Source organism: Dama dama, chromosome 5 (assembly GCF_033118175.1).
Source record: "Dama dama isolate Ldn47 chromosome 5, ASM3311817v1, whole genome shotgun sequence".
Classification (NCBI taxonomy): domain Eukaryota; kingdom Metazoa; phylum Chordata; class Mammalia; order Artiodactyla; family Cervidae; genus Dama; species Dama dama.
This window is the reverse complement of record NC_083685.1, coordinates 119,995,784-120,023,077: the sequence shown is the minus strand read 5'-3', so window position 1 is coordinate 120,023,077 and position 27,294 is coordinate 119,995,784. Positions and strand designations below refer to the sequence as shown.

Below are 27,294 nucleotides of genomic sequence, written 5' to 3'. Positions count from 1 at the left end.
GAAGGGTGGCAGACAGGTCAACAGTTTGGCTTTGCTGGGCAGACATGGCAGGAGGTGAGGGGTGGGCCCGGCCTGTCACCAGGACATCAACCCTGGGGCCTGCAAGGCACCAGTCTGGGCAGATACGTGACATGAAGCTAAGTGACACTCAGCTCCCCCGCAGTGGTGTGCAGAGGGTGGACTGCTGGATTTCAGGAATTCTGCTAGCCAGTTTTTAAGTAACCACTGTTAAGAATTACATAAACTTGAAATCAGTTGTATTTAAAAATGAAATTAACAAATACTCAAAACCCATCACTTCCTAAATATTTTCGTACACGTACTATCATCTGTGCTTTGGGGTGTAAGCCTTTTGTATCTGTGTGGTGAGGACAGCATGGAAAAGTGGAGGACAGACATCTCTGTGTCAGCTCCACCTCAAGGACATCAAACAGAAGGGAATATGTCACCATGGAAGGTGGCAAATTCTACAGCTGGATCTTGACCTGGACTATGCCTAGTACATGGTGAAGGACTCAGAACGCTGCGGGAATATTCTCTCAGTAATTGAAAACCACCACCTGATTCGGCAAAGTCGTTCAACCGTGAACAAAGTAGTGAAGTTCCAGCACACAGCCTGCTCAGTTCACTTTTGTCTTCCGCGCTGACTTAAGGAATACCAATGATCATTCATATGAAAACACCACCACTTCCACCCGAGAGGCTTCTGGACAGGGCCGAAGATCATCCTTGGTCAAATTCACTACCCTCCTTAGGAGCTGGCCTTCTGGAAAGTCCTATATACCTGCCAGGGACTTAGCCAGGCCCAACAATCTCTGGCAGGAGAGCCAGGCTGCCACTGGCCCAGGGTGAGCTGAACGGGTGTCTCTACCTGGGACTTGTCCCCATGCTCAGCTCTGAGCTTTGCATCTTCTGGCCACATGACTGCGGCCTAGGTGTGAATGTGCAGGCTGGACAGAAGAATCATGTTTACTGAAGAGATGGGGAAGGGGAATGGGGGTAAAGGTGGGTTCAACTTGGAACAGGGGTGTGTGGGGATGGAGGGGGGTGCTTAGGTAGCCAGGAAGCCCCCATCCACCGGCACAGTGGAGCCTGTGATCATGCTGCTGCGGTCACTGAGCAGGAAGAGGATGGTGTCCACCACGTTCTCCACCTCTGTGGACGAGGTTGGTTTCAGGACGTGCATGAAAGGAGCTGCCCTTTGTCCTTCCCTCCCACCCCTCACCTGAGCAGGCCACTGGCATGACTCCCAGCCGGGCTCCTGCCCAACTCACCAGCAAACCTGCCAAGGGGGATGCGGTCCAGCATGGCCTTGGCCTTCTGAGGGTCACTCCAGGCGGCCTGGCCCATGGGTGTCATCACCACCGTGGGGTTGACTGTATTCACACGGATCTGCACTGGCACAGGTAGGGGGTCAACTTGATGGGCTGAGGCTCTCTGAGCACATGGACTGGGGGATGGGAGGCATCCCACTGGGGCTCACCTTGTGTGGCCCGAGCTCCACCGCCATCACTTTGGTCAGTATGTCCAAGGCACCCTTGGTGGAGCCTGTGAGGATGGACAGCATGTGTGGAGCCTGAGCTGCCTGCTCAGATGGGGGGTGGGGGGGTGGGGGAGTCGGGGCAGGGCACAGCCGGGCCTCACTCACAGTAGACACTGTGGTTAGTCAGTCCCCGTTGGGAGGCCTGGCTAGAAACATTCACGATGACCCCTGGGGCTCCCCGGGCTATCAGGCCTCGGGCCACAATCTGAAATTGCAGAAGAAGGATGAGGCAGGGCTGGCATCACCCAGCAGTTCCCAGTCCTGCCCTGAAGCCAGCGCACCTGGGACACCTGGATGACCGCCCGAAGGTTCACATTGAAAGACCTGGAGGCAGATGGACAGACCCTGGTCAGGGACTGAGGCTGCTGCAGCAGGAGACAGCCCTTCCCCAACGGTGTTCCTCCACCCGCACCCCCCCCGCCCCGACTTACATGTCATATGCCTCTTTGGTGACCTCCAGGAAGGGCTGCAAAAACGCCACAGCTGCATTGTTCACCAGCAGGTCCACGGGGCCAACACCTCCCAGCGCCTGTTCCGTGGCTTCCCAGTCAGCCAGGTCCACGCACACGGTCTCCACCCCGGGACACTGTATATTATGTGGTATGGGGGCACATCTACCAGAGTCTCCATGCCCTGGAAAGGGTACAGCTGGGCCTCTCCCATTCAAGTGAGAGGGACTGTGTTTTCGTGACCTTTCAGTCTCACAGGGATAGGGGGTTAGGGGTCCCTGGGGAACCAGTCGCCTTTTGGGTCTCCCAGGATGCTGTCGGGGGAGGGTTAACTTGTCCTTTTGGCAACTCAACTAGGGGCTTCAGGATCAGGGATCTAGCCCCGCCTCCAGCCAGTCAACTTCCTCCCAGCGCCCGAGCGCCTCTGGCCCAGCAAAGCAGCCATTTCTGCCTCCTCCAAGTCCAGGAAGAATCATCGTTCTTCCGCGCGTCCGGCGAGGGGCGGGGGTGCTAAGAGTCCTTGGTAAGCACCAGCGCCCAGCTCCCGTGTGTCCCTCCTTGGCCGCCCTCAGCTCCCCACTGCTGCCCCCTGGGCTGGGACAGGGCAGCGCCTACCTCGCGGACCAGGCTGTCCAGGTCGGCCTGGGTCCGGCTCACGGCCACCACTCGCGCGCCCGCCGCGTGTAGCGCCTTGGCAATACTGCGACCGATGCCTGCGAGGAGCACGGAGGAGTGAGGGTACCCACCCCCGGCCACCTTTTCCCGGCCCCCGCCACCTCCCCAGGCCCACCTTTGCCCGCCCCCGTGACGAGCGCCCGGCGCCCCGCGAGTCTCAGATCCATGAGGTCCCGGCTGCCGTACTGCGAACCTTGAGCGGCGCTCCAGGGTTCAGAAGGGCGCGGGGCGGGGCGCGGGGCGGGGCGCGGCAGGCCAATCGCAGGGTGGTGTCCCGCCGTGGGCGGGGATAGTCAAATAGTGGTCTCCCGCGGGGGCAATTGGCCAAAAGGAGTGGGCACAGCCGAGGGGAGGCACACAGGGTCCTCGCCAGACCCTGGGGCAGAGTTTATCCAACTGCCTTCTCTGTAGCCCTTCAACCCGGCGAGAAATGTTAGCGGGCCCCGCCAACATTTTTCCCTTCCAAGTAGGTTATTACAAAAAAATAAATAAATAAAACCAGATATGGTAATTTTTACCGGAAAGAACGTGAAAGAGAACGCAGTGCTAACCCCTTTTTTGTTTCTGAGAATAAAAGTTTGGCTAAAAAGATCACATGTTCCCCTCCCCCAAACCTGGGAGCAGCTCACTTGTAGTGCTTAGAGTGAAAGGGTTTGGACAAGCCTATAAGCCTGAAGAAGAACTGATGCGAAGAACTGACTCCTGGGAAAAGACCCTGATGCTGGGAAAGATTGAAGGCAGGAGGAGAAGGAGACGACAGAGGATGAAATGGTTGGATGGCATCACCTATGATGGACATGAGCTTGAGCAAGCTCTGGGATTTGGTTCTGGACAGGGAATCCATGGATGCTGTAGTCCATGGTGTCACAAAAAGTCGGAAAAGACTGTGTGACTGAACTAAACTGATAAGCCTGAAGTAGAGGCCAAGGACCACAAAAGTGCACTTTAGCTGCAAGGGTGTTGAAACACTAACTTGTCCAACCCACCAACAGAAGGTCACTAGTAGTTCAAAAACTAGGATAGGTTGGGATGGGCTAGGATTGGGGTCATCAGGGTACCAGTGGCCCCCAAGGGCAAGCATTGCTTCCTGGAGCTTTGGGTCAGTTAGAGATGTTCATGTGCACATGTGTCCATGCATGTGTGCACTGGTTCCATCTCTTAAATCTACTTTGTGCTATGGATCATGGTGGGAAAGTCTCAAAACTGCCCTGAGGGCCTTTTTTGGCCAGGATTATGTAAGGAATTGGTGACTGCAGGGCCTCTGCAGGGCTTTGGGCCCAGAGGGGTGGATTGTCTGGCGAGAAGGTGGCCTGGGGGCAGCAGGAGGCACAGATTTGAGAAGTCCCTGGAGGATCACCAAGTGAGTTCTCCCTACCAGACCTGGTCATGTGCCACTGCCCATCCCCTCTGGGCTCCCACCTAACCCTGCCTTCTGCTCCTAACCTTGGACCCTGCCATCTGCCTGCCAGAAGCCAAGGGGCAAGGAGTGGAGGGGAGGGGGGACAGTTCCCAGCCTGTCCTTCCTGAGAGGCACATCAGCTTAGACCCCTTCACTGGCTTTTCCTGTCCCCCCAGAATGGTGTCCAAATCCTTTCTTTGTCCGGTGATCCTCTGTGGGCCAGTTCAATTCAGTTGCTCAGTTGTGTCCGACTCTGCGATCCCATGGACTGCAGCACGCCAGGCTTTCCTGTCCATCAGCAACTCCCAGAGTGGGCCAGTTGCACTGATCCAGATCAGTTTTGGCACAGACCTTGCCCTGGAAGCCCTGAAGCTAGCCCTGAAGCTGAGCAGAATTGCCCTTTACTCTCTCAACCCAGTGCTACCATTGCCTGGATGGCCCCACCCCAGCCCCTTGTCTCTTGCCCCCTTTCCCAGGGTTATACACTGCACCAGGCCAGCTGACTGACCACCTCAGGCCCTCATCACACACTCAGATGGCATGGGTAGGAAGCTGACCAGGGCAAGCACAACTGAATCCCAGCAGGGCCCGGGAGACCCTCTAGCTGCCCCAGCTGCAGAGCTCTTGTGTCTGGGGTCAGGCCAGGAACAGTAGGCATGGCAGCAGCTCTGGACACTTCCCTAGCTGGGGCTGCCCTCTTCATGGGTGGTCTTGTGGGGGAAGGTGTGCCCCAAGGTGAAACTGGGTTTCTCAGGCTTAGGTAAACTATAATGGTCCAGCACCACCCTTCTACCTCCTTTACTCCAGGACTAAGAGCTCAGGCCCATCTTCCCTAGGGATGGCCCAGAGCATCTCCCCACAGCTCCTCAGACCCTCTTCCTTCTCCAACTGAAGGTAGTCAGAGCAGGGGGTGCTGGGCTGAAGGTCAGATCCAGAACCACAGGGAAGGAAAGTTGGGTGCAGGCTGCCCTCTGCACAGAGAAGGTTGGGTGTATCAGGGGCATGGACAACAAAGACAAGGAAAAACACAGCCCTTCAGATCAAAATCAGGGGTCAGCTGTGGAATTCCTTTGGCTTTGGATCTGCCCCTTCTCTACCTCTTGTAAGATTAACCTGTGCGGCTCAGTCCCTGATCCTCCCCTCCCTGCCCTTGGGGCAAGCTCATCTAGAGCCCAGGCAAGGCTACTAGTTTCAGGAGAATGGCTTCTATTTATTTAGGCAAATCCACCCTAGCACAGTGGACCGCACAGTGGACCACACAGTGGGTGGGATCAGGAGGGACTGGGTCTCCTGGCACCCACATATTGGGTGTGGAGGAATGTGGTCTGGTTCGGGGGGTGGGCGGGGTGGGGCAGGTATGGGGTTGCAGGCTGGTGGGGCGCTGCCGAGTTGTGTCGTGGAGGTGGGACCATACCCTGGGCCGGGGCATGCAGGTCGTTGTCTGGGCGTGGGCGTGGATGGCGTAGGGGGCGTGGTCTAGGGCGTGGAGAAGAGTTGCCTGGTGGCCCTGAAGGCCTGAGGGCGGGGCGGTGAGGCGTGGAGGCGTGGCGCTCTAGGAAGCCAGGTACCCGGCGTCCACCAGGATACCCGACCCGCTGGTGGAGGCGCTGCGGTCGCTGAGCAGGAAGAGGATGCTGTTCACCACGTCTTCCACCTCTGCAGCGGGTAGGGGGCGGGGTCAGCGCGGCTCGGCCGGGCTGGCTCTGCCCAGCAGCTCCAGCTGGGCCCGCCACTCCGCGAAGCCCCACTGACCTGCAAACTTCCTCAGCGGGTGGCGCTCCTTCAGCTTCTGGAAGAACTCAGGGTCAGCCGAGGCTTTTTGGCCCATGGCTGTCAGCACCACCGTTGGATTCACGGAGTTCACCCGGATCTGGGGCCGGAGGGGCCAGAGGGGCGGCCTCAGACGGCGTCCGAACCCCGCCCTCACGGCCCCCACTGAGCTTGCTCACTCACCCCTTGAAGCCCCCTACACCTGTTCTGATCCCCAGGCCCCAGCCTTGCCCACCACCACCCACCTGACCCCTACCCTGCGTGCCTTCTCAGGCCTGGATCCCTGGCACCCCCAGGGCCCCCATGCCTACCTTGTATGGTCCCAGCTCCATGGCCATGAATTTGGTCAGCATGGTCATTGCACCCTTGGTGGAGCCTGTGAGGAGAAGGCAGCACTGAGGATCCTTAAGGTTTCAGCAGGCTTTGCATGAGGCCCAGCCCGGGAGCCCAACTGCTCCTGCCCGGAATAGGGGCTCAAGACTGGGCAGAGGGACTCACTGTAGACAGCTAGGTTGGGGAAGGTGACGTGGGCCACCATGCTGGAGACATTGACAATGGAGCCAGGCACTCCACGGCTGATCATGCCCCGGGCCACGATCTGGAAGCCAAGACAGGGGACGGCCTGAGCCCACCGCACCCCCACCTGGGCCATGTCAGTGCTGAGCCACAGCCTCCCACCGCCTCACCTGGGACACCTGGAACACAGCGCGCAGGTTCACATTGAATGACCTGGGGAGACAGCAGACAGTTAGACCACGGTCACACCCGAACCCTGTCCTGGGCAGCCCTCTCCTGTCAACTTCCTTTCCTCCTCCTCACCTGTCAAAGTCCTCCTTGGTGGTCTCCAAGAAAGTCTTCGTCAGTGCCACGGCAGCATTGTTCACCAGCAAGTCCACAGGGCCCACACCGCTCAGAGCCTTCTCCGTGGCCTCCCAGTCACCCAGGTCCACGCACACAGGCTCTATCCTGGGGCACTGTGGGGAGGCATTGGCCGGTGACCAAAGGGGTGGTCCTGGCAGGCTTATGAGGCATCCCCAAGGGTCACAGCCCCGGGTCACGCTAGGCCTGCACACCTTACCTCCTTGGAGAGGCTGACCAGGTCACCGTTGGTGCGGCTCACAGCCACCACTCTGGCTCCTGAGGCATGAAGGGCCTTCACCGTGTCCCGTCCGATCCCTAAAGGGGTTCACCAGGCAGGAAGATGGCCCAACAAATCTGGACCAAGACTGCGAGTGGGGGCTGCAGATATGCTGCTCAGGAAAGAGTGATGAGAGGGTGCTGGCTAGAGGGGTGTTGGCCCAGGAGGTGGCGGGAGGCAGGTATCTGGACAACTAGAATCCAGCCAAGGGAGGCCCAGAGGGCAGCCCCTTCCTGCTGGGCCCAAGGAAGAGGCCTTGGCTAGATGTGCCCCCATCTGCCCAGACTTGAGTCTGAGGGCCGTCCTCTCAGGCTCTTGCATTGACCAAGGAGAGGCTAGTGTCCTGTCCCAGTGGGGCCTGCTGGATGGTAGGGAGCAGTGCAGGTCCACTTTGGCTGGTTCGGTGGCTGGAGTGGGGGGGCACTTGCTGGCAGGGCAGGCTGTGACAGGCACAAAGGGGACATGCAGGCCCCAACACGAGGCTCTGGGTCTGCGCACTTTGCTCTCTAACCTCAGTTCCTCTCACACCCCCACCTGCCCAGCTCACACCTACCTTTTCCTGCTCCTGTCACCAGGGCCCGAAGGCCACTGAAATTCAGCTGCATGGTGCCGTTCTAAGCCACTGTTCAACTGGAAATGAGGGTGTGGGGATTTTATAGGCCAGGGCTGGGGCAGGCTGGGCAGTTTGGGGTGGGGCTGGCTGGAGAAGGGGATGCTAGGGACATCGGGCGGGGCCAGGCATCAGCACAGCTTCTGTTTCCTGTTTACAGAAACCTGCCTCCCTGGAAGGGGTCGCCCTCCTTACCCACAATCCAAAGGGGCCAGCCAGAAGCTCCAACCCGGGTATGGAAAACAAATTAGAAATAAACCCTAGGAAAAAAAAAAAAAGAAATAAACCCTAGGGTGTGGAACATGTCCCGTCCTGGCTGGCTGGAAGCAGATGGCCTGGAACTGGTCCCTGAGAGCGCTGAGTCTGGTGCGCTGGGGTGACGGCCAAGAAACACTATGCTTCAGGCTGGCCCCCTGCACCTGCCGACCTGGATCACACCATGCCCCAGTCTGGTGGCCACTTTGGCCTCGGGAATCTTCTTCACCTGCCCCTTGCCAGTCTCGGACTCTCACATTTCAGATATGCCTGTGGGCCCCAGCCACCTACACCTCACTCTCATTCAGGGCTCCTGCCAGAAAATCCATCCCACGTCTCTGAGATCTCCCTGACTCCTGGAGGCCCAGATGAGCTTGCTCTTTTGATCCTGTGAATTCATCAGTGACTAAAAGGAAGGCGGTCCCTGCCCTGCCAGGGACTCAGGTAACACATCCAACCTGGCTTTCTTCCCTCACACTTGTCAGAAACTCATTCTTTTTTTTTTTTGCCTTGCTTGCAGAATCTTCATTCCCAGACCAGGCACTGAATCTGGGCCCTGGCAGTGAACATCCTAACCCCTGGACCACCAGGAAATTCCCAGGACATTCTTTTTTTTTCTTTTTCAAATTAGCCATAATCACGCATTGGATAAACCTCATTGGCTATGGTACTGCTACTGTGCAAAGCTAGAGAAACATTCTTAAAAGAGACTTAGGATGCAGACTGTGGAAGTGGAAAACTGACGATCAATTCTGTGCATGAGTGAGCTGGCCCAGAATACACAACAGGGGATGCCCTGAGCAACAGAGAGCTGAGTCCTCATATGCAGTGTGACCAGGAGGTTTCTTCATGGGACCAGACCACAGGATAGAGCACATCTGCTCCCAGCCCATTCCTGAGCCCTGGGAGCTAACCTCCAAGTGGCCTGATGAAAAGAAACATCCATTGGTTGTGGCATACTCCAGCCCTACCCCCCCCCCCCCCCACCCCAACACACACACTGCCTGATCTACTCACAGAGGTCCTTTTGGGGAGTGTTCTCTTTAATGCCCATAGCTTAAAAAGTCTCCCTACCTCCATCAATCCCCACCCCAAACAAAACCCCAGCAGCACTTGCCCCACTCAACCAAGGCCATCACTACACTCCAGACACATTTTCTTTTTTTTCTCCAGACACATTTTCAAACGCTAAAGATAATATTTATTTTGAAACAATTCAGTTGCAAGGATAGCAGGAACTTTTCTCCCTAAACCATTTGAGAGAAATTTGCAAAACTAGCATTCCATCACCCCCAGATAACTTAGCGTCTGTTTCCTTTGAACAAAGACATTGTCCTATACAACCACAAAAACACACAATAAATACAACAAAACCCCAACATAACACACACCAACACAACATATATACAACATAACCATCAGAGTCAGGAGAATAACACCATGTGTCCCTACCACGTGTCCTCAGCCCTCATTCAGCTTTCATAAGTTGTCCCAATGACGTTCTTTATGTTTCTAGAGAACATAAAGCTTTATAAAGGTTTAACTGATATATACAAGAGTATAGAATTTAATGTATACAGTTTAATGAGTTTGGACAAAACACCTGAAAACCATCATCACAATCAAGGTCACAGAGACTTCCCTGGTAGTTCAGGCTGTAAAGCTTTCCACCTACAGTGCGGGAGATCTCGGTTCGACCCAAGGTCATGAACATATCCATCACCCCCAAGTTTCCTCGTGCCCATTGTTGTTTTTTCAAGATTATTTTTTGATGGAGACCATTTTTTAAAGTCTTTATTGAATTAACTACAATATTGCTCCTGCTCTATGTTTTGGGGTTTTGGGGGGTGCTTCCAAGGCATGTGGGATTATAGCTCCCTGACTAGGGATTGAACTCACACCCCCCTGTGTCAGAAGACGAAGTCTTAACCATTGGACCACCAAGGAAGTCCCTACACACTGGTTTTGTGTTTGTGGTGAGGACACCCCCCTCACACAGAGTCCCATTGGTTAGTACTAACTGTGAGCTACAGGTCTCTACAACCTGCTTGTCTGGCATAGCTGAGACTCCCCACTCAAGTTCTTTATGGCCAAAGTGTCCAGTCCAGGGTCACATATTGTCTTTGGAGGTCTTGTCTCTAGTTTCCCTCACTCTGGAACACTCCTTAGTCTTTCCTTGATCTTTATGACCTTGATACTTTTGAAGAATATAGATCAGTTATTATTAGAAAGTCCCTCAATTTGGCTTTGCCCAGTTTTTCTTTGTAATCATGCAGGCTGTGTATCTCTGTCATGCGCACCATGGTGACAGAGCAACCTTATAGCATCCCACCAGTTGGCACCATTTTGATTGGTCCCATCACTGATGATGTTAACTCTGATCACAGGATGGAAGCGAACATCACTAGGACATCACTTTAATCACTGTGTCTCCCTGCCAGGTGCAAAAAGAACATGATTACTGCAGCTTCACTTCTGTTTCCCCCAAATCCCAGGCAGAATGTCCCTTGTGTTCCACACCAGCTCGGAACTGTGCAGAGAAAGGACTATGGGACCCTAGGTTCAACCTTGCACAATATACACTGATCACTACAAATCCACCCCAGTCCATCTAACTTCAATTCCAAGTAAAGTTAATAGCAAAGACTGCCTGACATAATGCAACCACCAACACACAACCAAATACATGTTACCCTCTGACCAGAAGATGACAAAGTCCCTTTATCCATCTCTGGGTGATATCCATTCCTCTTCCAATGGAGCCACACCCTCTTATATATTCACCCTCTTATAACTTCAATGTTGACCTAGAAGGATAACCACTATTAACACATATTATGGTAGATAGTGAGGGAGAGGGAGAAGAGAAAAAAAAATTGGTTAATATGTGCACAAATATATTTGTGAAGGACAGGGAAGCCTGGCATTCTGCAGTCCATGGGGTTGCAAAGAGTCGGACACGACTGAGCAACTGAATAGCAATAACAAATATATTTGTGTCAGAAGGAGGATGAAATTATTATAGTTCTCTTTTCTGCAACTTGGACTGCAAGGAGATCAAACCAGTCAATCCTAAAGGAAATTAGTCCTGAATATTCATTGGCAGGACTGATGCTGAAGCTCCAAAACTTTGATCACCTGATGCGAAGAACTGACTCAGTGGAAAAGATCCTGCTGCTGGGAAATATTGAAGGCAGGAGGAGAAGGGTACGACAGAGGATGAGATGGTTGGATGGCACCACTGACTCAATGGACATGAGTTTGAGCAAGTTCTGGGAGTTGATAATAGACAGGGAAGCCTGGCGCACTGCAGTCCATGGGGTAGGAAAGAGTCGGACCTGACTGAGCGACTGAACTTTCTGCAACTGGTCACATGACCATAACTACTGCTTGTGAGGCTGTCACAGCTAACGCCATGGCAGGCAGCCTAGATTAGGAGTAGGCCTGGTTTCCCGGGGTAACATAATTATCAGGCCTCCTAGAGCCAGCCAATCAACATATGCCTAGCCAGAGAAAAGGGAACCTATCAGGGGAAAGCTGAAAGCCCCACGTTGGGCCAACAAAAATTACCTTGCAACTGTGTAACCAATCCGCTTACGCCAACTACCCACTGTGTAACCAATCCGATTGCACCAACTACCTGCTGCTTATTTTGACCTAATAAATACCCGAGAGAACAGGGGCTCGGGGCCTTTCATCCTCACACACCTGGTGAGGGCGGGAGGCCCTGGCTCGAGTCAGTAATAAATTCCCCTATTGCAAGTTGCATTGTTTCGAGGAGTCTTCTTTCCCGACCGGGGACTCGGACTACGGGCAGAACATTTGGGGGCTCATCTGGGATCCCTTGACCAGGGAAGAACGCTCTTTGGAACAAAGGGGAAAAAGACAGGTAATAGCACTGGTGCTCAGGCAGGTCTAGAAAAGTCCAGAGTAAATCCGGGGCCCTGCTGTGAAGCAGGAAGGTGTCTGGCACAGAAAGTCCAGAGTAAATCCGGGGCCCTGCTGTGAAGCAGGAAGGTGTCTGGCGCAAAAAGACCAGAGTAAATCCGAGGCCCTGCTAAAAGGCAGGAAGGTGTCTGGAGTTAGGGAAAGCTTTCCATGAGGGAACGGACTGGCCGTTCCGGCTGGCGTGAGGCCGAGGCCAGCGAGCGCGCTGGAAGGCCGCCAGCTCTGCGGGAAGGAGACCTCCTCTCCTAAGCCCGAATCTGGGGAACAGTGGACGCCATACGGTAAAGTGACCCTTGTTCCAGAGGATCTGTGTTGTCGGCCGATGTGTGTCTGTCTGTGTGTTTTTCTGTATAACTGCCGGCATTGTCTCCCGTCTCGTTGTTCTCTGGTGTGTCGTTGTCTACTTCTTCCTATAAAGCCTTGGAGCCTCATTTCTGTCTGGGAGTTTCAGTGAACAGGCAGACAGTTGTCGGGGCAACTGATGAGTCCCGGTCAGGGCTACTCCCTGGCGGATTCTGAAGGCCTCCCAACAAGTCAGCCCCAGTAACGGGAGCCCGAGAGGGTGAAACTCTTTTCTTTTTTCTCGTATTCTAAACAGAGAATCTGGCCAAATAAAAATCCATCTGTGTGGGCACGGGACAGGCACTTAAGAGCCGATAGGGCGCCTGCCACTGGAAGACTCCTGTGAAAGGATAAGGGGGTCACGGAACGGGCTAGAAACCCTTAGGGTGCCCGCCCCCAGCAAGAAAACTTCCGTTCAATGACTAAGGCACTCAAATAGTTCCACGAAGCATACCACAAGCCCAACCTCCTGGCCGCCACCACTCCCGATAGGATTTATTGGTGGTAATTCTCGGTGACTTTCTTCTGACTCTCGCTATGGGGCAAAGAAAATTTACCTCACTCTCTCTCATGACTGATCATTTCTCGGATGTCAGGGCTAGAGCGTATGATCTGTTGTTACTAGTTACAAAGAGTAAATTAATAACCTTTTGCTCTGCAGAGTGGCCCACCTTCCAAGTTGGATGGCCTCCAGAGGGAACTTTTCAACCTTCTATTATTCGGGCGGTGAAAGAGAAAATTATGGCTCCTGATCCCTGGGGCCACCCGAGCCAAGTTCCATATGTTATGGTCTGGCAAGATCTAGTAAAAGATCTGCCTGAATGGTTAAAACCTTTTGTTCACAAACTCCCTGATTCTCCTAATGTACAGGCCCTGGTTATGGAAACTCCCACTCCCCCAGAGAAAGCCAAGAATAAGGGCCCAAAACCGGTCTTGCAGGAACCTGATTGACTTGGAGATGCAAATTAGGCCCCGCCCCCCGCCATATGCCCCTCCTCCATTGCAGGTTCCCCCGGGGGGAGGAGCCCCCCCGATGAATCAGAAAGGACAAGGGAATCCTGACCCCGGAGAAGGAATAGAGGAAATAGGGGTGAGCAGGATCATGGGGACCCAGAATTACCTTCATCTACTGTACAGACACTCCCCGTCTGGGTGGGACCAGCTAACCCGGACGGAGAGTGAACCTATCAGTATTGGCCCTTTTCCACGAGTGATCTGTATAATTGGAAAACCCCAAATCCTCCTTTTTCGGAGAAACCCCAAGGCCTCATTAACCTCTTAGATTCCATTTTGTTCACTCATAACCCCACCTGGGATGATTGCCAGCAGCTGTTGCAGGTGCTCTTCACCACGGAAGAACAGGAGCGAATCCTGGCAGAGGCGCAGAAACGGGTCCCAGGGGTCGACTGGAGACCAACCGCCCAGCCTCATCTCATGGACGAGGGGTTTCCTCTGTTGCGGCCTAACTGGGATTTTGAGCGAGTGGAAGGTAGGGAGCGTCTCCGAGTGTACCGCCAGACTCTAATGGCTGGCCTGCGGGCTGCAGCTAAAAAGGCAACAAATTTGGCAAAGGTAAATTTAGTAAGGCAAGAGCCCACTGAGAGCCCGTCAGCCTTCCTAGAGAGGCTAATAGAAGCCTTTAGGCAATATACACCTATGGACCCCCAGGCTGAGGAATCACGCGCTGCAGTTCTACTAGCGTTTGTGAATCAGGCAGCCCCAGATATTAGGAGGAAATTACAAAAGATAGAAGGGTTAAGAGAACAGACAATACAAGACTTACTGAAAGCAGCTGAAAAGGTATTTAATAATAGGGAGACCCCAGAAGAAAGGGAGGAACGACTTCGTCGGGAGAAAAAGAGAGACCAAAAAGACAGGCCCTAAAGAAAGATCAGTGCGCTTACTGCAAAGAACGGGGGCACTGGAAAAATGAGTGCCCTAAGAGGGACCCGAAGAGAAGAACAACCCAGAGAGAGAATTTCCCCTGGAACTCAAGTTCTATATGCGGGGGAAGACAGTGACTAGGGGAGTCAAGACTCGGCACCCCTCCCCGAGTCCTGGGTAACCATACATGTGGAAGGGAAACCCGTTGGCTTCATGGTGGACACTGGCGCCCAACACTCTGTTTTAAATAAAAAACTGGGACCAATGTCTAAGAAAGCCAGCTTGGTGCAGGGAGCCACGGGGACAAAAAAATATTGTTGGACCACAGAACGGAAAGTAAATTTGGGGATCCATCAGGTGTCCCATTCGTTTTTGGTGATACCAGAATGCCCAGCCCCTCTACTTGGACGGGACTTGTTGACTAAAGTTAATGCTAAGATCCATTTTGACCCTGGGGGAATGTCAATCACGGATGGACTTGGACAGCTGATACATGTCTTGTCTCTAGCTTTAAGAGATGAATACAGACTTTTTGTACCTAAGCCCTCAGATGTTATAGCACCAGATATACAACCGTGGGTCCACAAATACCCGTTGGCATGGGCAGAAACAGCAAGAATGGGACTGGCTAAACAGAGACATCCGGTCGTCATCAAACTAAAAGCCGAGGCGACTCCTGTGAGGGTGAGGCAATATCCTATGAGCCAGGAGGCTCGGCGGGGGATCACTCCCCACATTTGATGGCTCATGGATGCCGGAATTCTCAAGCGGTGCCAATCCCCTTGGAAGACCCCCTTACTACTGGTGAAGAAGCTGGGGAGTACGGATTACAGACCTGTCCAGGACCTACGAGAAGTCAACAAGCAGGTGAGTGACATACACCCTACTGTCCCCAACCCGTATACCCTCCTGAGCAGTCTGCTGCCTGAGTACACTTGGTACACTGTGTTGGACTTGAAGGATGCCTTTTTTAGCCTACCCCTGGCGGCCCAGAGCCAGGAGATATTTGCCTTTGAGTGGACTGAGGGGGAAGGCCAACCGGTAGTACAACTAACTTGGACCCGCCTCCCACAAGGGTTCAAAAACTCCCCTACCTTGTTTAATGAGGCTTTGAGTGAAGACCTCTATGAATATCGGACTCACCACCCAGAGGTCATCCTGCTACAATATGTGGATGACCTTATGTTGGCTGGAACCACAGAGGAGGCATGCAGCCGTGCCACCGGTGACCTCTTACAGACTCTAGGCACCTTGGGATATCATGCTAGTGCAAAGAGGGCGCAAATATCCCGGCAAGAGGTCACTTATTTGGGGTATAAGATCAGGCAGGGGCAAAGGTGGCTAACTCAGGCCATGAAGGAAACAATATTGCAGATACCAGAGCCCAAGACCCCCCGCCAGGTGAGAGAGTTTTTGGGGACTGTTGGATATTGTAGACTGTGGATCTTGGGGTTTGCTGAGAAGGCCCGGCCCTTGTATGAGGCAAGTAAAGAGACCCCAAACTGGACTTGGACTGAGCCAATGAAACAGGCTTTCCAGACACTCAGACGGGCCCTACTAAAAGTGGCCAGCCGGGACTACACTGCCCCCATATTAGCCATGGGACTTCCACCTCCTGGTATGGGGACTCTGCCGCCAGTCCCCGACTATTCCCTCCCTGACCTCGTTTGGATCAACGAAGATACCACCCTCCAAAAGGATGACAAATATGGATGGTACCGAGATCAAAACAACAACCTGATATTGCCTGCCATCCTGGGTCGTCACCTGTGTGAACACACTTGGGAGAGAAAGAGACCTTGACTCTTCTCCAGATGGCCTGCCTGAGGTTCCCTCGACAAAATGCAACTGTACGAGAGATAATCCAGGCTTGCAAAGCGTGCCAGCTGATGAGGACAGGGAAAAGGCAGCACACTGGAACGAGGTACCGAGGGAAAGAGCCAGGGCAACACTGGGAGATAGATTTCACTGAGGTAAGGCCAGGCAAGTACGGGTATCGCTATCTGTTGGTTCTGGTAGATACCTTCTCGGGGTGGGTAGAAGCCTTCCCCACTAAGGGAGAGACAACAACAGTGGTTGCTAAAAGGATCTTAGAGGAGATAGTGCCTAGGTACAGGCTGCCAGTGACTATGAGCTCTGATAACGGACCTGCCTTTGTGAGCCAGATTGTACAAGGGCTGGCCCAAGCTCTGGGGACAAAATGGAAGTTACATTGTGAATATAATCCCCAGAGCTCAGGACAGGTTGAAAGAATGAATCGGACCCTAAAAGAAACTCTGACAAAGTTGACAATGGAGACTGGCGGGGACTGGGTGACCTTCCTTCCCTTCGCGCTCTTTCGAGCGCGTAACACCCCTTATAAGCTGAATCTTACCCCTTTTGAGATTCTGTATAGAAGACCCCCTCCTGTGTGTCCTATATTCGAGGGAAAATGCCTACCACCCCCTACCTTGGGACAATTTCAGCAAACACTGATGGCATTAAGTAAGGTACATAGCCATGTTTAAAAATTAATTCGAGATATACACGAGGGAACAAGCAAGGGGACCATCCCCTCACATAATATTGGCGCGGGTGATTGGGCTTGGGTAAAACGACACCAATCTAAAGCATTATAACCTAGATAGAAAGGCCCTTATGTTGTTCTCCTTACCACTCCTACTGCTGTTAAGGTCGATGGGATCGGGCCCTGGGTTCACTGCAATCACGTGCGGCAAGCCACCCCGGAAGAACAGGAGAAGGCGCAAGCAGAATGGGAGGCAAGACCTCACCCGTCAAATCCTTTGAAACTAAAACTCGTACGACGGGAGCCCTCTTAACTCTCCTGCTGATAACAGTTTTCATCAGCCCAAGAGCAACCAGCCACAACCCCCATCAGCCAGCTAACCTGACTTGGGTGATCTACAATCCCAAGACTGGAGAAGTGCTTAATTCGAGCTCCAACGTGGCCCCCAAAGGGATATGGTGGCTAATACTGACCTTTGATTTGTGCGTGCTGGCGGCTGACAGTAATGGGTTTGGTCCCCACCAACTGACCGAGTTCTTTGCCCACGGCTCTTTCGGTCTGTTCACCCGTAACTGTGAGTGAAAAGGCCCACAGTACTACGAACAGGTGCCTGTCTATGTCTGCCCGGAGGGAGGAAGGGATCGGAACCAAACTGAAAAATGTGGGGGAGTTGACTCTTTATTGCGCCGCTTGGGGTTGCGAAACCACGGGAACAGTCCATTTCGCACCTCCAAGAATCCTTGAGCTCCTTGGCTGAAGTAGTGTTACAAAATAAGAGAGGTTTAAATTTGTTGTTTCTACAACAAGGAAGATTATGTACAGCACTGAGAGAAGAATGCTGTTTCTATATCGACCATTCAGGGGTGGTACAAAAATCTCTCCAAAAAGTAAGAGAGAGACTAGCCCAGCGGAAGAGAGAACGAAAAGCCCAACAAGGCTGGTTTGAATCTTGGTTTCAGCGCTCCCCCTGGTTGACCACTTTGATTTCCACCCTCCTGGGTCCACTTATAATATTAATATTGTTACTGACCTTTGGTCCATGCATTTTAAACCCTCTGGTCTCATTTATTAGGGAGCGCCTAAATACCATCCAAATTATGGTATTGAGACAACAATATCAGTCAATTTCACAGGGTGAAGAGAAAGATTTCTCTACAAAAGTACAAAGACGGGGGAAATGTGAGGCTGTCACGGCTAACGCCATGGCAGGCAGCCTAGATTAGGAGTAGGCCTGGTTTCCCGGGGTAACATAATTATCAGGCCTCCTGGAGCCAGCCAATCAACATATGCCTAGCCAGAGAAAAGGGAACCTATCAGGGGAAAGCTGAAAGCCCCACTGTTGGGCCAACAAAAATTACCTTGCAACTGTGTAACCAATCCGCTTACGCCAACTACCCACTGTGTAACCAATCCGATTGCGCCAACTACCTGCTGCTTATTTTGACCTAATAAATACCCGAGAGAACTGGGGCTCGGGGCCTTTCGTCCTCACACATCTGGTGAGGGCGGGAGGCCCTGGCTCGAGTCAGTAATAAATTCCCCTATTACAAGTTGCATTGTTTCGAGGAGTCTTCTTTCCTGACCGGGGACTTGGACTACGGGCAGAACACTGCTTATCTCTACACTGCTCCATATTCTTTTTTTAAAAAATTAATTATTTTATTTGACTGCATTGAGTCTTAGTTGCAGCACCTGAGAGCTTCCTTGCATCATGTGGGAGCTCTTGTTGGGGCACATGGACTCAGTAGTTGCAGCGAGTGGTCCTAGTTGCCCCAAGGCACTTGAGATTTTTGTTCCCCAACCAGGGATTGAACCCAAATCCCCTGCATAGCTCGGTGGATTGTTAACCACTGGACCACCAGGGAGTCCCCCTGCCCCATATTCTTTTGTTCTCCACTGCCAGGTGGAGTCAGATCTCTGAAGGTACAACATTTTGATCACTGCTTCGGGTCTGCTTACCATTGTGGCATGGCTTCCCTGGTGGCTCAAAGAGTAAAAAATCTGCCTGCAATGCAGGAGACCTGGGTTTGATCCCTGGGTCAGGAAGATCCCCTGGGGAAGGAAATGACTACCCATTCCAGTATTTTTGCCTGGAGAATTCCATGGACAGAGGAGTCTGGCGGGCTACAGTCCATGGTGTCACAAAGAGTCAGACTCGACTGAACAACTAATACACACACACACCATTGTGGCAAGTGTGACCAAGTTGTCTTTGAGGATTAAGTCTTTGGAATTGAAGTGGAGTGGGACCCTATGGTCTTTGCCCCATCCCCATGTCCTCAGCCTGTCTTTTGTCTGTGGAAAAACTTTAACCAAAGAGTAAGTTTAATCAGAGAAGTAAGAAAATGCAGAAACAAAGGAAAAGAATCCAGTGAGACTAGATGGTAATAGTTTACTCATTAAGCATAGTTTAGTTTCTTCAGTTTCTCTTCAAGAGCTAAGATGTTATTCTGAGCATTATCCTTTGAGCTGTTTTATAGATACTAAAATGTGCACCTGGTGAAAGAAGTTAACTACATGACGACCAGGTTGTAGCCATGACATAAGCTGCCACGGTTGCAAGCGCTGGCCTCAGAGAAATGGGAACAAACATACCCTGGAACTGAAGATTAAGTGTATTTAATCAAGACGACTGTCAGAGCTGACTGTGCTGTTTCTGCATGTAGCTCCTCCTTTCACCTATAAAAACTCTTGCCAACTGATTGTCAGTGCAGAGGAGTCAGCCTGTGGATAGGAGTCTGTCTTCACCCCAAGGACTGACAGCCTCCTAAAGAAAGCAAACTTTCTTTTCCACCAACCTTGCCTCTTTATTGGCTTTAGAGTGGAGAGCAGCCAATCCACACTTTCGGTAACAGAACCAAGGGAACCTCAGCCACATCTGGAGTCTGGGGAGGCCTGTAGGGGAGCTCTCCTGCCTGCCACACATGTCCATGACCCCAAGCAACAAGGACAGGTGCCTCTATTTACTGTCCAGCAGGAGGAAGAAGTCTTTCCGCCCAGACAGCCCAACCAATCAGAGACTGCTGCCGCCCAACCAATGGGAAGCCTCCATACTGTGGTCTCCCGGTTCCTCCAACTGAGACTCTGGTTATTACCACCTTCCTCTCACCTCTTCCTTCCGTTGTAGAAGCAAGTTCCCCTGCCTTGTTCTCTAGGTTTGCCTCTGGTTCCCCATAGTTTGTGGTTTCTTGAGTCACAATTCCTCTGGCTATTCTGGAATAAACCTGTTTCTGCTGGTGAAACTGGCTATTCTGTTATTAAGTGCTACCCCTTGACCCTTGCCACCCTGGGATTCCCATCACTCCCAACTTGATGGCAGTTTTTGCCGCCATAAGCTCTGACCTACAGAGAAGAGCCCCACAGAACTCTGTGCTTTGCAGTGAGAGAAGCCACGGCAACTAGAGAGTAGCCCCCGCTCGTCACAACTAGAAAAAGCTTATGCAGCAACGAAGACCCAGCATAACCAGAAATAAAAATAAATAAATTATTAAAAACAAAAACAAAAAACTGGAACTATAAATACAGCATATTTGATCAGGGAAGAGGGGTGGGGCTGAAGTCCGGGCTGGGCAGGGTCCAGGACAGGAGACCTCTGAGGGGAATGGGCCCTCTCAAAGGGTCAGCCTTTGGGTGCCCACTGCGAAAGGCCAGGGTCCAAAGGGTCAGCCTTTGGGTGCTCACTGAGAAAGGCCAGGGTCCAGGCAGAATGGCCACAGGGGGCTCAGGGAGAGCTGGGCCCCCAACAGAATAGGGGCAGAAGGCACATGACGAGGGTGCCAGGGAAGGAGTCCCCGCAGGCCAGGCCCCACCCTGCAGCCCAGGCTGGACAGGACTTGATGCCACGTAGAAAATTACACATCTGGGAGATGGACTGTACCCTCCGGATGTGGAAATCAAAACTTTCTCCCAAATAGTGCCCGGGTGTAGCCAGGGTCATGGGTGAGTGGGACTCTCCCATGCCCCATCCAGGTAATGCGCCTTCTTGCTGTTTAGACTGAGCCGTCACCCCTCACTGAGCTGCAGTGTCTCCTCTATGCCACCTGACCCCACCCAGAGCCACAGCTGTGGGCCCGGCACTGCCCAGTTCTCGACCCAAAGCCCTCACTTGCTCCAGACCTTCCCCTCCTCCTCCCCTCCTCACCCGGGGTGCACCAGGCTCACTGGTTCTACCGTGAGGAGCCTTTTGACTGCCTGCGTCCCTGTCTCTCTCCCAAAGGCCAGGTCAGCTCCGCTCATTGCCCAGTGCCTGCCCTGCTTAACCTTGCAAGTCTCCCTGCTGGCCTGTCTTCTCCTCCTGGCTTCGGGGCACCCCCGGTGTCAGCTCCCTCACGGCTCAGCCCTCTGGGCTCCCGCACTCCCGGGATGGCTCTCCCCTTTCCTTGTGCTCTGTCACTTGTAGTCACCTGAACCCCCAGAAGGCAGGGGTGCTTTCTCCATCACCATTTCCCCAGTACTTGGAAGAGAGTGTTCTTTCAACCCATGTCTACAGAGTGAACAAATGAATGAAAGACATATTCTAAAACAACTGGTGAAGCCAACTGGTAGCCACACAGAACGTGGGCCATGACCTATACCTGCACAGGGAACTTGAGGTTGAGTGGGTGGGGAGAAACAGGAGCAGGGAAACGAGTTCCAATAATAGTGATGAAATCTTCCACTGCTAGGCCCACATCCAAGACGGGTGAAAGTGGCTTTATTATTGTCAATAGGACTGTTTTCAAGAGAGCACTGTTGACAGTGTGGCCTCCAAGACTCAGGGCATGAACCCTTAAGTGGAGGTTAAGAGGCTCCACAGGGAACCTTCTTGGATGAAGCAAGAAGCTGGTGCAGCTGAGAGCTGCACCATAAGGGTGCATAAGAGTGACCATAAGGGAGGGAGAGAAAACCTGTTCGGGTCACTGGCTGAAGGTCATCGTTCCTCTCACGATTCCCGTGTGCACCCATGGCACATGCAAGTGTGAGCACATGCACTCGGGCATGCACATGGGCACACACACAGGGAGTCACATGTGTAGTCACATGCACACACATAGTTGTAGTCATGCATGAACACACACACAAGCACACATTCGTCCCACCGGTGTGATGAAGAGGACCTGAATGTCAGCAAGTTCATTCTTCTTCATTCAGGGAAAAAAAATTACTTATTTTGCTTGAGCCAGGTCTTAGTTTCAGCACGCGGGATATTTTTTTTGGGGTGGGGTTGTTGCGGCCTGCAGAATCTTTATTTGTGGCATGTAGAATTTAGTTCCCTGACCAGGGTTCGAACCTAGGCCCCCTGCACTGGGAGGGCAGAGTCTTAGCCACCAGACCACCAGGGAAGTCCCAGCAGGTTCATTCTTGGTGCTGGGCTGAGCCAATAGCCAGGCTGGGCTGTGTCTTTGTCATTGTGTTTAGGGTCCTCCTACCGGGGAGCCATACTAAGGAGGGGACAGAATCTTGGCACTCGCTGGAACCCATCACAATGGCTGGATCTTGGGCAAGGATGACTAATAGCACACTGGCTGTGGTGAGGAGTCCTGGGGATCCTGCTGGGCCAGATTCACACCAGATTCTGAGAGTTAGATTCGGTCCTGCGGTCACCATAGGTGGGGGCTGGAAAATATTCACCCTCCTGGAAAGAAACAAGAGGCCATCTCATTGGTATATTTTGTTTTCTTCTGGAATATGAGGGGATTGAAAGGACCTAATAAGAGCTTCTGACCCTCCACTTTCCTGGACACTGTACTGGTCCTTCTGGCTCTCTGGACAGCCCTTGCCTGGCCAGCAGCTGGCAAGGGCCAAGGTGCCAAGCTGATCAGGCAGGGGGCATAGCACTCCAGGTCAGATCCCAGGCGCAGGCCTCTGTGTTCGCCACCAGGAGTGGAATCCAGGGCTCAGGCCACCCCAGGAGCCCAGCTAGGGGCCTCTTGCCTCTAGGAGTGTCTGTGCGCTGAGGGCCAAGCCTTTCCTACTGCAAGCACCCTCTTGGGGGCAGGGGGCATTCAAGCCCACAGACACCACGCAGAAAGGGCTTCCTGAAGGCCTCCTTTGTGGACCTCAGGCCAGTGCCTATGGCCTCCTTCAATCAAGTGGAATGTCACTGTTGGACCATGATCTTTCTGGTCCTTCCCATGTCAGCCTGGTGACTCTTTTCTTCAGCCCCAAGGATGAGTCCTTCCTGTGTTGTTGGGGCGGAGGGGACAGCCAGAGGGTACGGGAATGTGCAGGGAGGGGTGGTGGGGCCGTGCCCAGCCCTGGCGGGATGGAGGAAGACTCACTGGTTGCTGAGTCTCAGTCTTTCTCAGGATGTGCCCCTATTCTACCCCACATCAGCCATCTCCTGCAAGCCCCAACCCCTCTCTGGGGGCTTTGCCCTCCAGGAAGCTGACATGTTCCCAGCTCAGTACCAGGGTTTTGAAGAAATGAGAGGGAGGCTTAAGTGCTGGGGTTATTGTGCAAGAATTCCACTCCCCAGAGGCTCCTGAATTCCTAGGACCCACAGAAGCTTCTCTGATGGGAAAGGGCCTACGTGCAGTTTCTGCCCATGACATCATGGCATTGTAGCCTGTGTGTAGACTGGGAGAGGCCCTGCTCTCCTTCACCTTGCTAAGAGCTGTCCTAAGTTCTTCTGGGTAGGGAAATACTCCTGGGAGAGGACAGCTTCAGAAGTAAGGTGATCCTTTGGGAACAGCCAGGGTGGCTTTTCCCAGGGTGATTAGGCCTGAGTGGCGAGAGCCGCAGAGCTAGGGAGGGATTGTCAAGTTTCCTGTGGGCAAACAGTTTTCCCGTGGGCCCTTTCCCCACCGTAGGGAACAGAGGCCCCACACTCTCCTGGAGTCAGCGGCTCACGGGGGAGTTGACCCCAGCCTGGAGGCACAGGGTCCCAAGTACTGTGAGCCCGGAGCTGAAGACCCTGCTCTCCAGTCCAGGGTTTTCTCCGATGGCAGTTCAGATCACTCTGTCCTAAGCAGTTCTGTCTGCTCCCTCCACACCCTGGCCTCTCACAGACATGGGGAAAGGGTGACCCCTTCCTCAAGGTGATGATGTCCCTGGGAAGCGGCCCAGATTAGCTGCATTTCTGCCTCCCCAGGCTCCACCAGACCCTCCCACCAGCTAGTGCCTCCTTGTGGAATTGGCTCCCCAGGAACTGCTATAACTTGCTCCCTGGGAGCTAAGGAACAAGTCAAAAAACAGACTGAGGTATACAACACACTCTTCTCACTATAAACTAAAAAATACGTGCACACACATCTGCTTCCAGTGGGGATGTTGTAACTGGCACCCAGACTAGCCTTCCTGCTGTAAATAACCAGGAATCTTGACATCAGAGGCCCAGGAGTTATTCCCAGGAAACAGATAACAAGCAGCACAAGACCTCCAGCTCTGGAAGGTGGAACCCCTGAGATGAGACCCTCAGATGCTCTAGCTCAGATAATGCTTCCCCTGAGGGACGGGAAACTGGAGTCCAAACAGAATGCATGGTCCTGCCGAACAGAGGAAGCAGATCAGGGCTCGAGGAGCTGAAATCTTCAAGGCACAGCAGTAGAGAGAAGGCTGTGCCCAGAGGTCTGTGCCAGTTCCTTGAGTCGATAGCTGAGGACTGAGCTGTGTGTATGCAGGGAGAGATGACCCAAGAGAGATTAAGGGTAGAGTGAAGCTACTAGGGGTGATACAGGACCAGAGGCCCAGGAGTTGTGGCCCCACCAGAGTGAACACAGCTCATTAACAACTAGTCCACTCTCTGCAATCCAGCTGAGGCCTGCAAAGTCTGATCCTTATGATTCAGGACTAGTTGAGGTAAACTTGCTCCAGTCCTAATCCCCGAGACTGCTGGGGTCCAGCCTTGACAGGATCCAGGGGGTACCCTCAGGATGAACGGCGTCGGCGAGAGAGAGAGAAGACACGTGAGACCAGCCTTGATAGGGCCAAGTCTGTGTTTTACTTTTTGACAACCGGTTTTATACACTTTCACAGAACGTTTTCAAGGTACAAGATGCTTACTCTTGTAAACATTACATCATTTTGATTTTTAGGAAAAGCAGGATTTTTTTGCTTTCTAATTCTATAGTAATTTTTAGCACATGATCTTCTGGCCTTGAGGCTATTAACATTTCATGCAGGTCAGGTGATTGTAAACCTATTTTCCGTTTTTATGGTGACCTTAACTGAAAGGTAACAGGGTCATAGGGAAATAGTACAGAGTAGAATTATATTCTTGTTAATACAAAAATTAATCTTTCTGCAAAAGTTGTCAGTTGCGTTTATCTAAGAAGTTTACCCCATACAGACTCTGCGGCTTCAGTGAGGCAGCTTCTTTCTAGTACTCCTGGCTGACAATTAACAACCATCTCATTGTTACCACACTAGGGCTAAGTTCTTATTTCTCTAGATCTTTAACTATATTAACAATGGTTTTTATAACACAACCTTAGCACATTAAAGGCAAAAATACAGCAAGCAAAACACAGCAAGCAAAACTCAACCCAATAACCACCTATAGAATAATTTTTCTTATGTTTTCTAATAGGACTCCTTTACCCCTTAAAAGGGCTCTATATCTATTAGGGCTTTTATATAATCAGGTTCTTTATGCTATTTTATGATTAGGATATTATAAGCAATCATGCATATTAGTACCAAGGGCATAAATGCATTTGGCTAACAAACTACCAGCAAAGGAGTTTAAATTAAAGCACTCCTTTCACCCTGAATAATCTCATAAAATACCACCACCTGGGAAACTTATTGATTAAAGTTCTAAATTGATTCTTATTTGGGAAGAGATCGGGGAGGGCCTTCCTGCCTGTGTCAGAGAAATTAGGGAGTAGTCCATTGAGGCAGGCATCAGAAAGACAGATATCATCTTTAAGGTGAGAGCCGGGGCAGCTTTTCAAAATCCCTGAAAACCTGATCTGCCTTGCCTGTCAGGCTTTCTCCTCGTGACCTTGTCATGGTTGGGATCTCGTGAGCTGGCCTTTTCGAAAACCCCTGAAAACCTGATCCACCTTGCCCGTCAGGTTTTCTTCCTTACGGCCTTGTTAGGGGTAGGGTTTCATGAGCTGACTTTTTCGAAACCCCTGAAAACCTGATTCACCTTGCCCATCAGGTTTTCTCCCCTATGGCCTTTTTAGGGGTAGGGTCTCGTGTGTTGGCTCCCGGCACGAGACCTTGATAAAATGCACAGAGGAGACAAGAATTTGGAGGCTGAATCCCACGAAGTTAGAGGCCCTTGGGAACACCAGAGAATTTCCACAGATTATCCCAATGAAGCACAGAACCAAGCCCAGACAAGTACATAGTGATTGCTCAGTAATTAAACTATCTACCAGAACAAACATGAACACGTTAGTGGAAAATAACAAAATCCAGACTCTCTCTGGCATGTCATCCACAATGTCCCATATACAGTGAAAATTGTCTAGCCATGAAAAGAAATAGGAAAATGTTATTCAAAGTCGGGGGGAGGGGGAGGGGGAGGGAAAGCAACCAGTCAAAAACGGATCTGGCTTTACCAAGCAAGACTTTAAAGTAGCTATTATAAATATATTCAATGAATGAAAGGGAAAGTGGCCTTGGGGGTAGGTGGAACCAGAATGCTAACTCAAGTGCGAGGGAAGAAGGTGCGCTGCTTGCCTCTGGTGCAGGCTTAGCTGTCAGCCTTTGGTGCAGAGATTAGATATGGGGTGTGTAGTGGGGTGAACCTGGTGCCCACCATGGATCTGTGAAATTAGATGGAAGTGATAGCTTGGGATGAATTTTGGAACCCAGCCCACATGGAGAGCAGGGTCACCCTGACTCAACAACTTCCAGTTTGTCCAACTTCTGTTAGAGCCAATTTTGACTCCGTGTTGAAACTGTTTCTTTGACTTTGTTATTGTGGTTGTTCAGTCACTAAGTCATCTCCAATGCTTTGTGACCCCATGGATGGCAGCATGCCAGGCTCCTCTGTCCTCCACTATCTCCCGGAGTTGGTTCAAATTCTTGTCCATGGGGTCAATGAGACTGTCTAACTGTCTCATCCTCTGCCACCCCTTCACCTTTTGCCTTCAATCTTTCCCAGCATCAGGGTCTTTTCCAATGAGTTGGCTCTTTGCACCAGGTGGTCAAAGTATTAGAGCTTCAGTATCAGCCCTTGCAATGAATATTCAGGGTTGATTTGTTTTAGGATTGACTGGTTTGATCTCCTTGTCCAAGAAACTCTTGAGAGTCTTCTCCAGCACCTCAATTCAAAAGCATCAATTCTTTGGCACTCAGCCTTCTTTATGGTCCAATTCTCACATCCATATATGACTACCAGAAAAACCATGGCTTTGACTAGATGAAAGTTGGTGGGCAAAGTGGTGTCTCTGCTTTTTAATACACTGTCTAGGTTAATCATAGCTTTCCTTCCAAGGAGCAAGCAATCTTTTAATTTCACAGCTGCAGTCAACTTCCACAGTGATTTTGGAGCCCAGAAAAAGAAAATCTGTCACTGCTTCCACTTTCCCCCTCCTATTTGCCATGAAGTGATGGGACTGGATGCCAGAATCTTAGTTTTTTGAATGTTGAGTTTCTAGCAAGCTTTTTCACTGTTCTCTTTCACTCTCATCAAGAGGCTCTTTAGTTCCTCATCACTTTCTGCCATTAGAGTGGTATCATCTGTGTATCTGAGGTTGTTGGCATTTCTCCCGGGAATCTTCATTCCAGCTTGTGATTCATCCAGCCCAGCATTTCATATGATGTATTCTGGATAGAGTTTAAATAAGCAGGCTGATCATATACAGCCTTGTCACACTGTTTTCTCAATTTTGAAC

General features: G+C 51.8%; 2 protein-coding genes across 4 annotated transcripts; both read right to left on the bottom strand.

Annotated features, from left to right (window-relative positions):
- Positions 1-240: 240 nt before the first annotated feature.
- Positions 241-2,897, bottom strand: DCXR (dicarbonyl and L-xylulose reductase). Its single transcript, XM_061144491.1, has 8 exons — positions 2,783-2,897; positions 2,608-2,705; positions 1,975-2,129; positions 1,825-1,867; positions 1,649-1,748; positions 1,484-1,548; positions 1,275-1,392; positions 241-1,155 (listed from the first exon to the last, which is right to left on the bottom strand). Exons 1-8 carry the CDS (start codon positions 2,832-2,834, stop codon positions 1,052-1,054), a joined length of 735 nt encoding a protein of 244 aa, XP_061000474.1. The 5' UTR covers positions 2,835-2,897; the 3' UTR covers positions 241-1,051.
- Positions 2,898-5,278: 2,381 nt separating this feature from the next.
- On the bottom strand, positions 5,279-7,654 carry LOC133056149 (carbonyl reductase [NADPH] 2). 3 transcript variants are annotated; one of them, XM_061141252.1, is made up of 8 exons: positions 7,528-7,654; positions 6,915-7,012; positions 6,656-6,810; positions 6,523-6,565; positions 6,335-6,434; positions 6,148-6,212; positions 5,819-5,855; positions 5,279-5,722 (listed from the first exon to the last, which is right to left on the bottom strand). In XM_061141252.1, the coding sequence occupies exons 1-8, from the start codon at positions 7,577-7,579 to the stop codon at positions 5,619-5,621; spliced, it is 654 nt and encodes a 217-aa protein (XP_060997235.1). In that variant the 5' UTR covers positions 7,580-7,654; the 3' UTR covers positions 5,279-5,618. The 3 variants fall into 3 exon arrangements, with proteins under 3 accessions (XP_060997235.1, XP_060997236.1, XP_060997234.1); XM_061141253.1 differs by having other exon boundaries at positions 5,819-5,852; XM_061141251.1 differs by having other exon boundaries at positions 5,281-5,722; positions 5,819-5,936.
- Between the last annotated feature and the right edge of the window lie 19,640 nt (positions 7,655-27,294).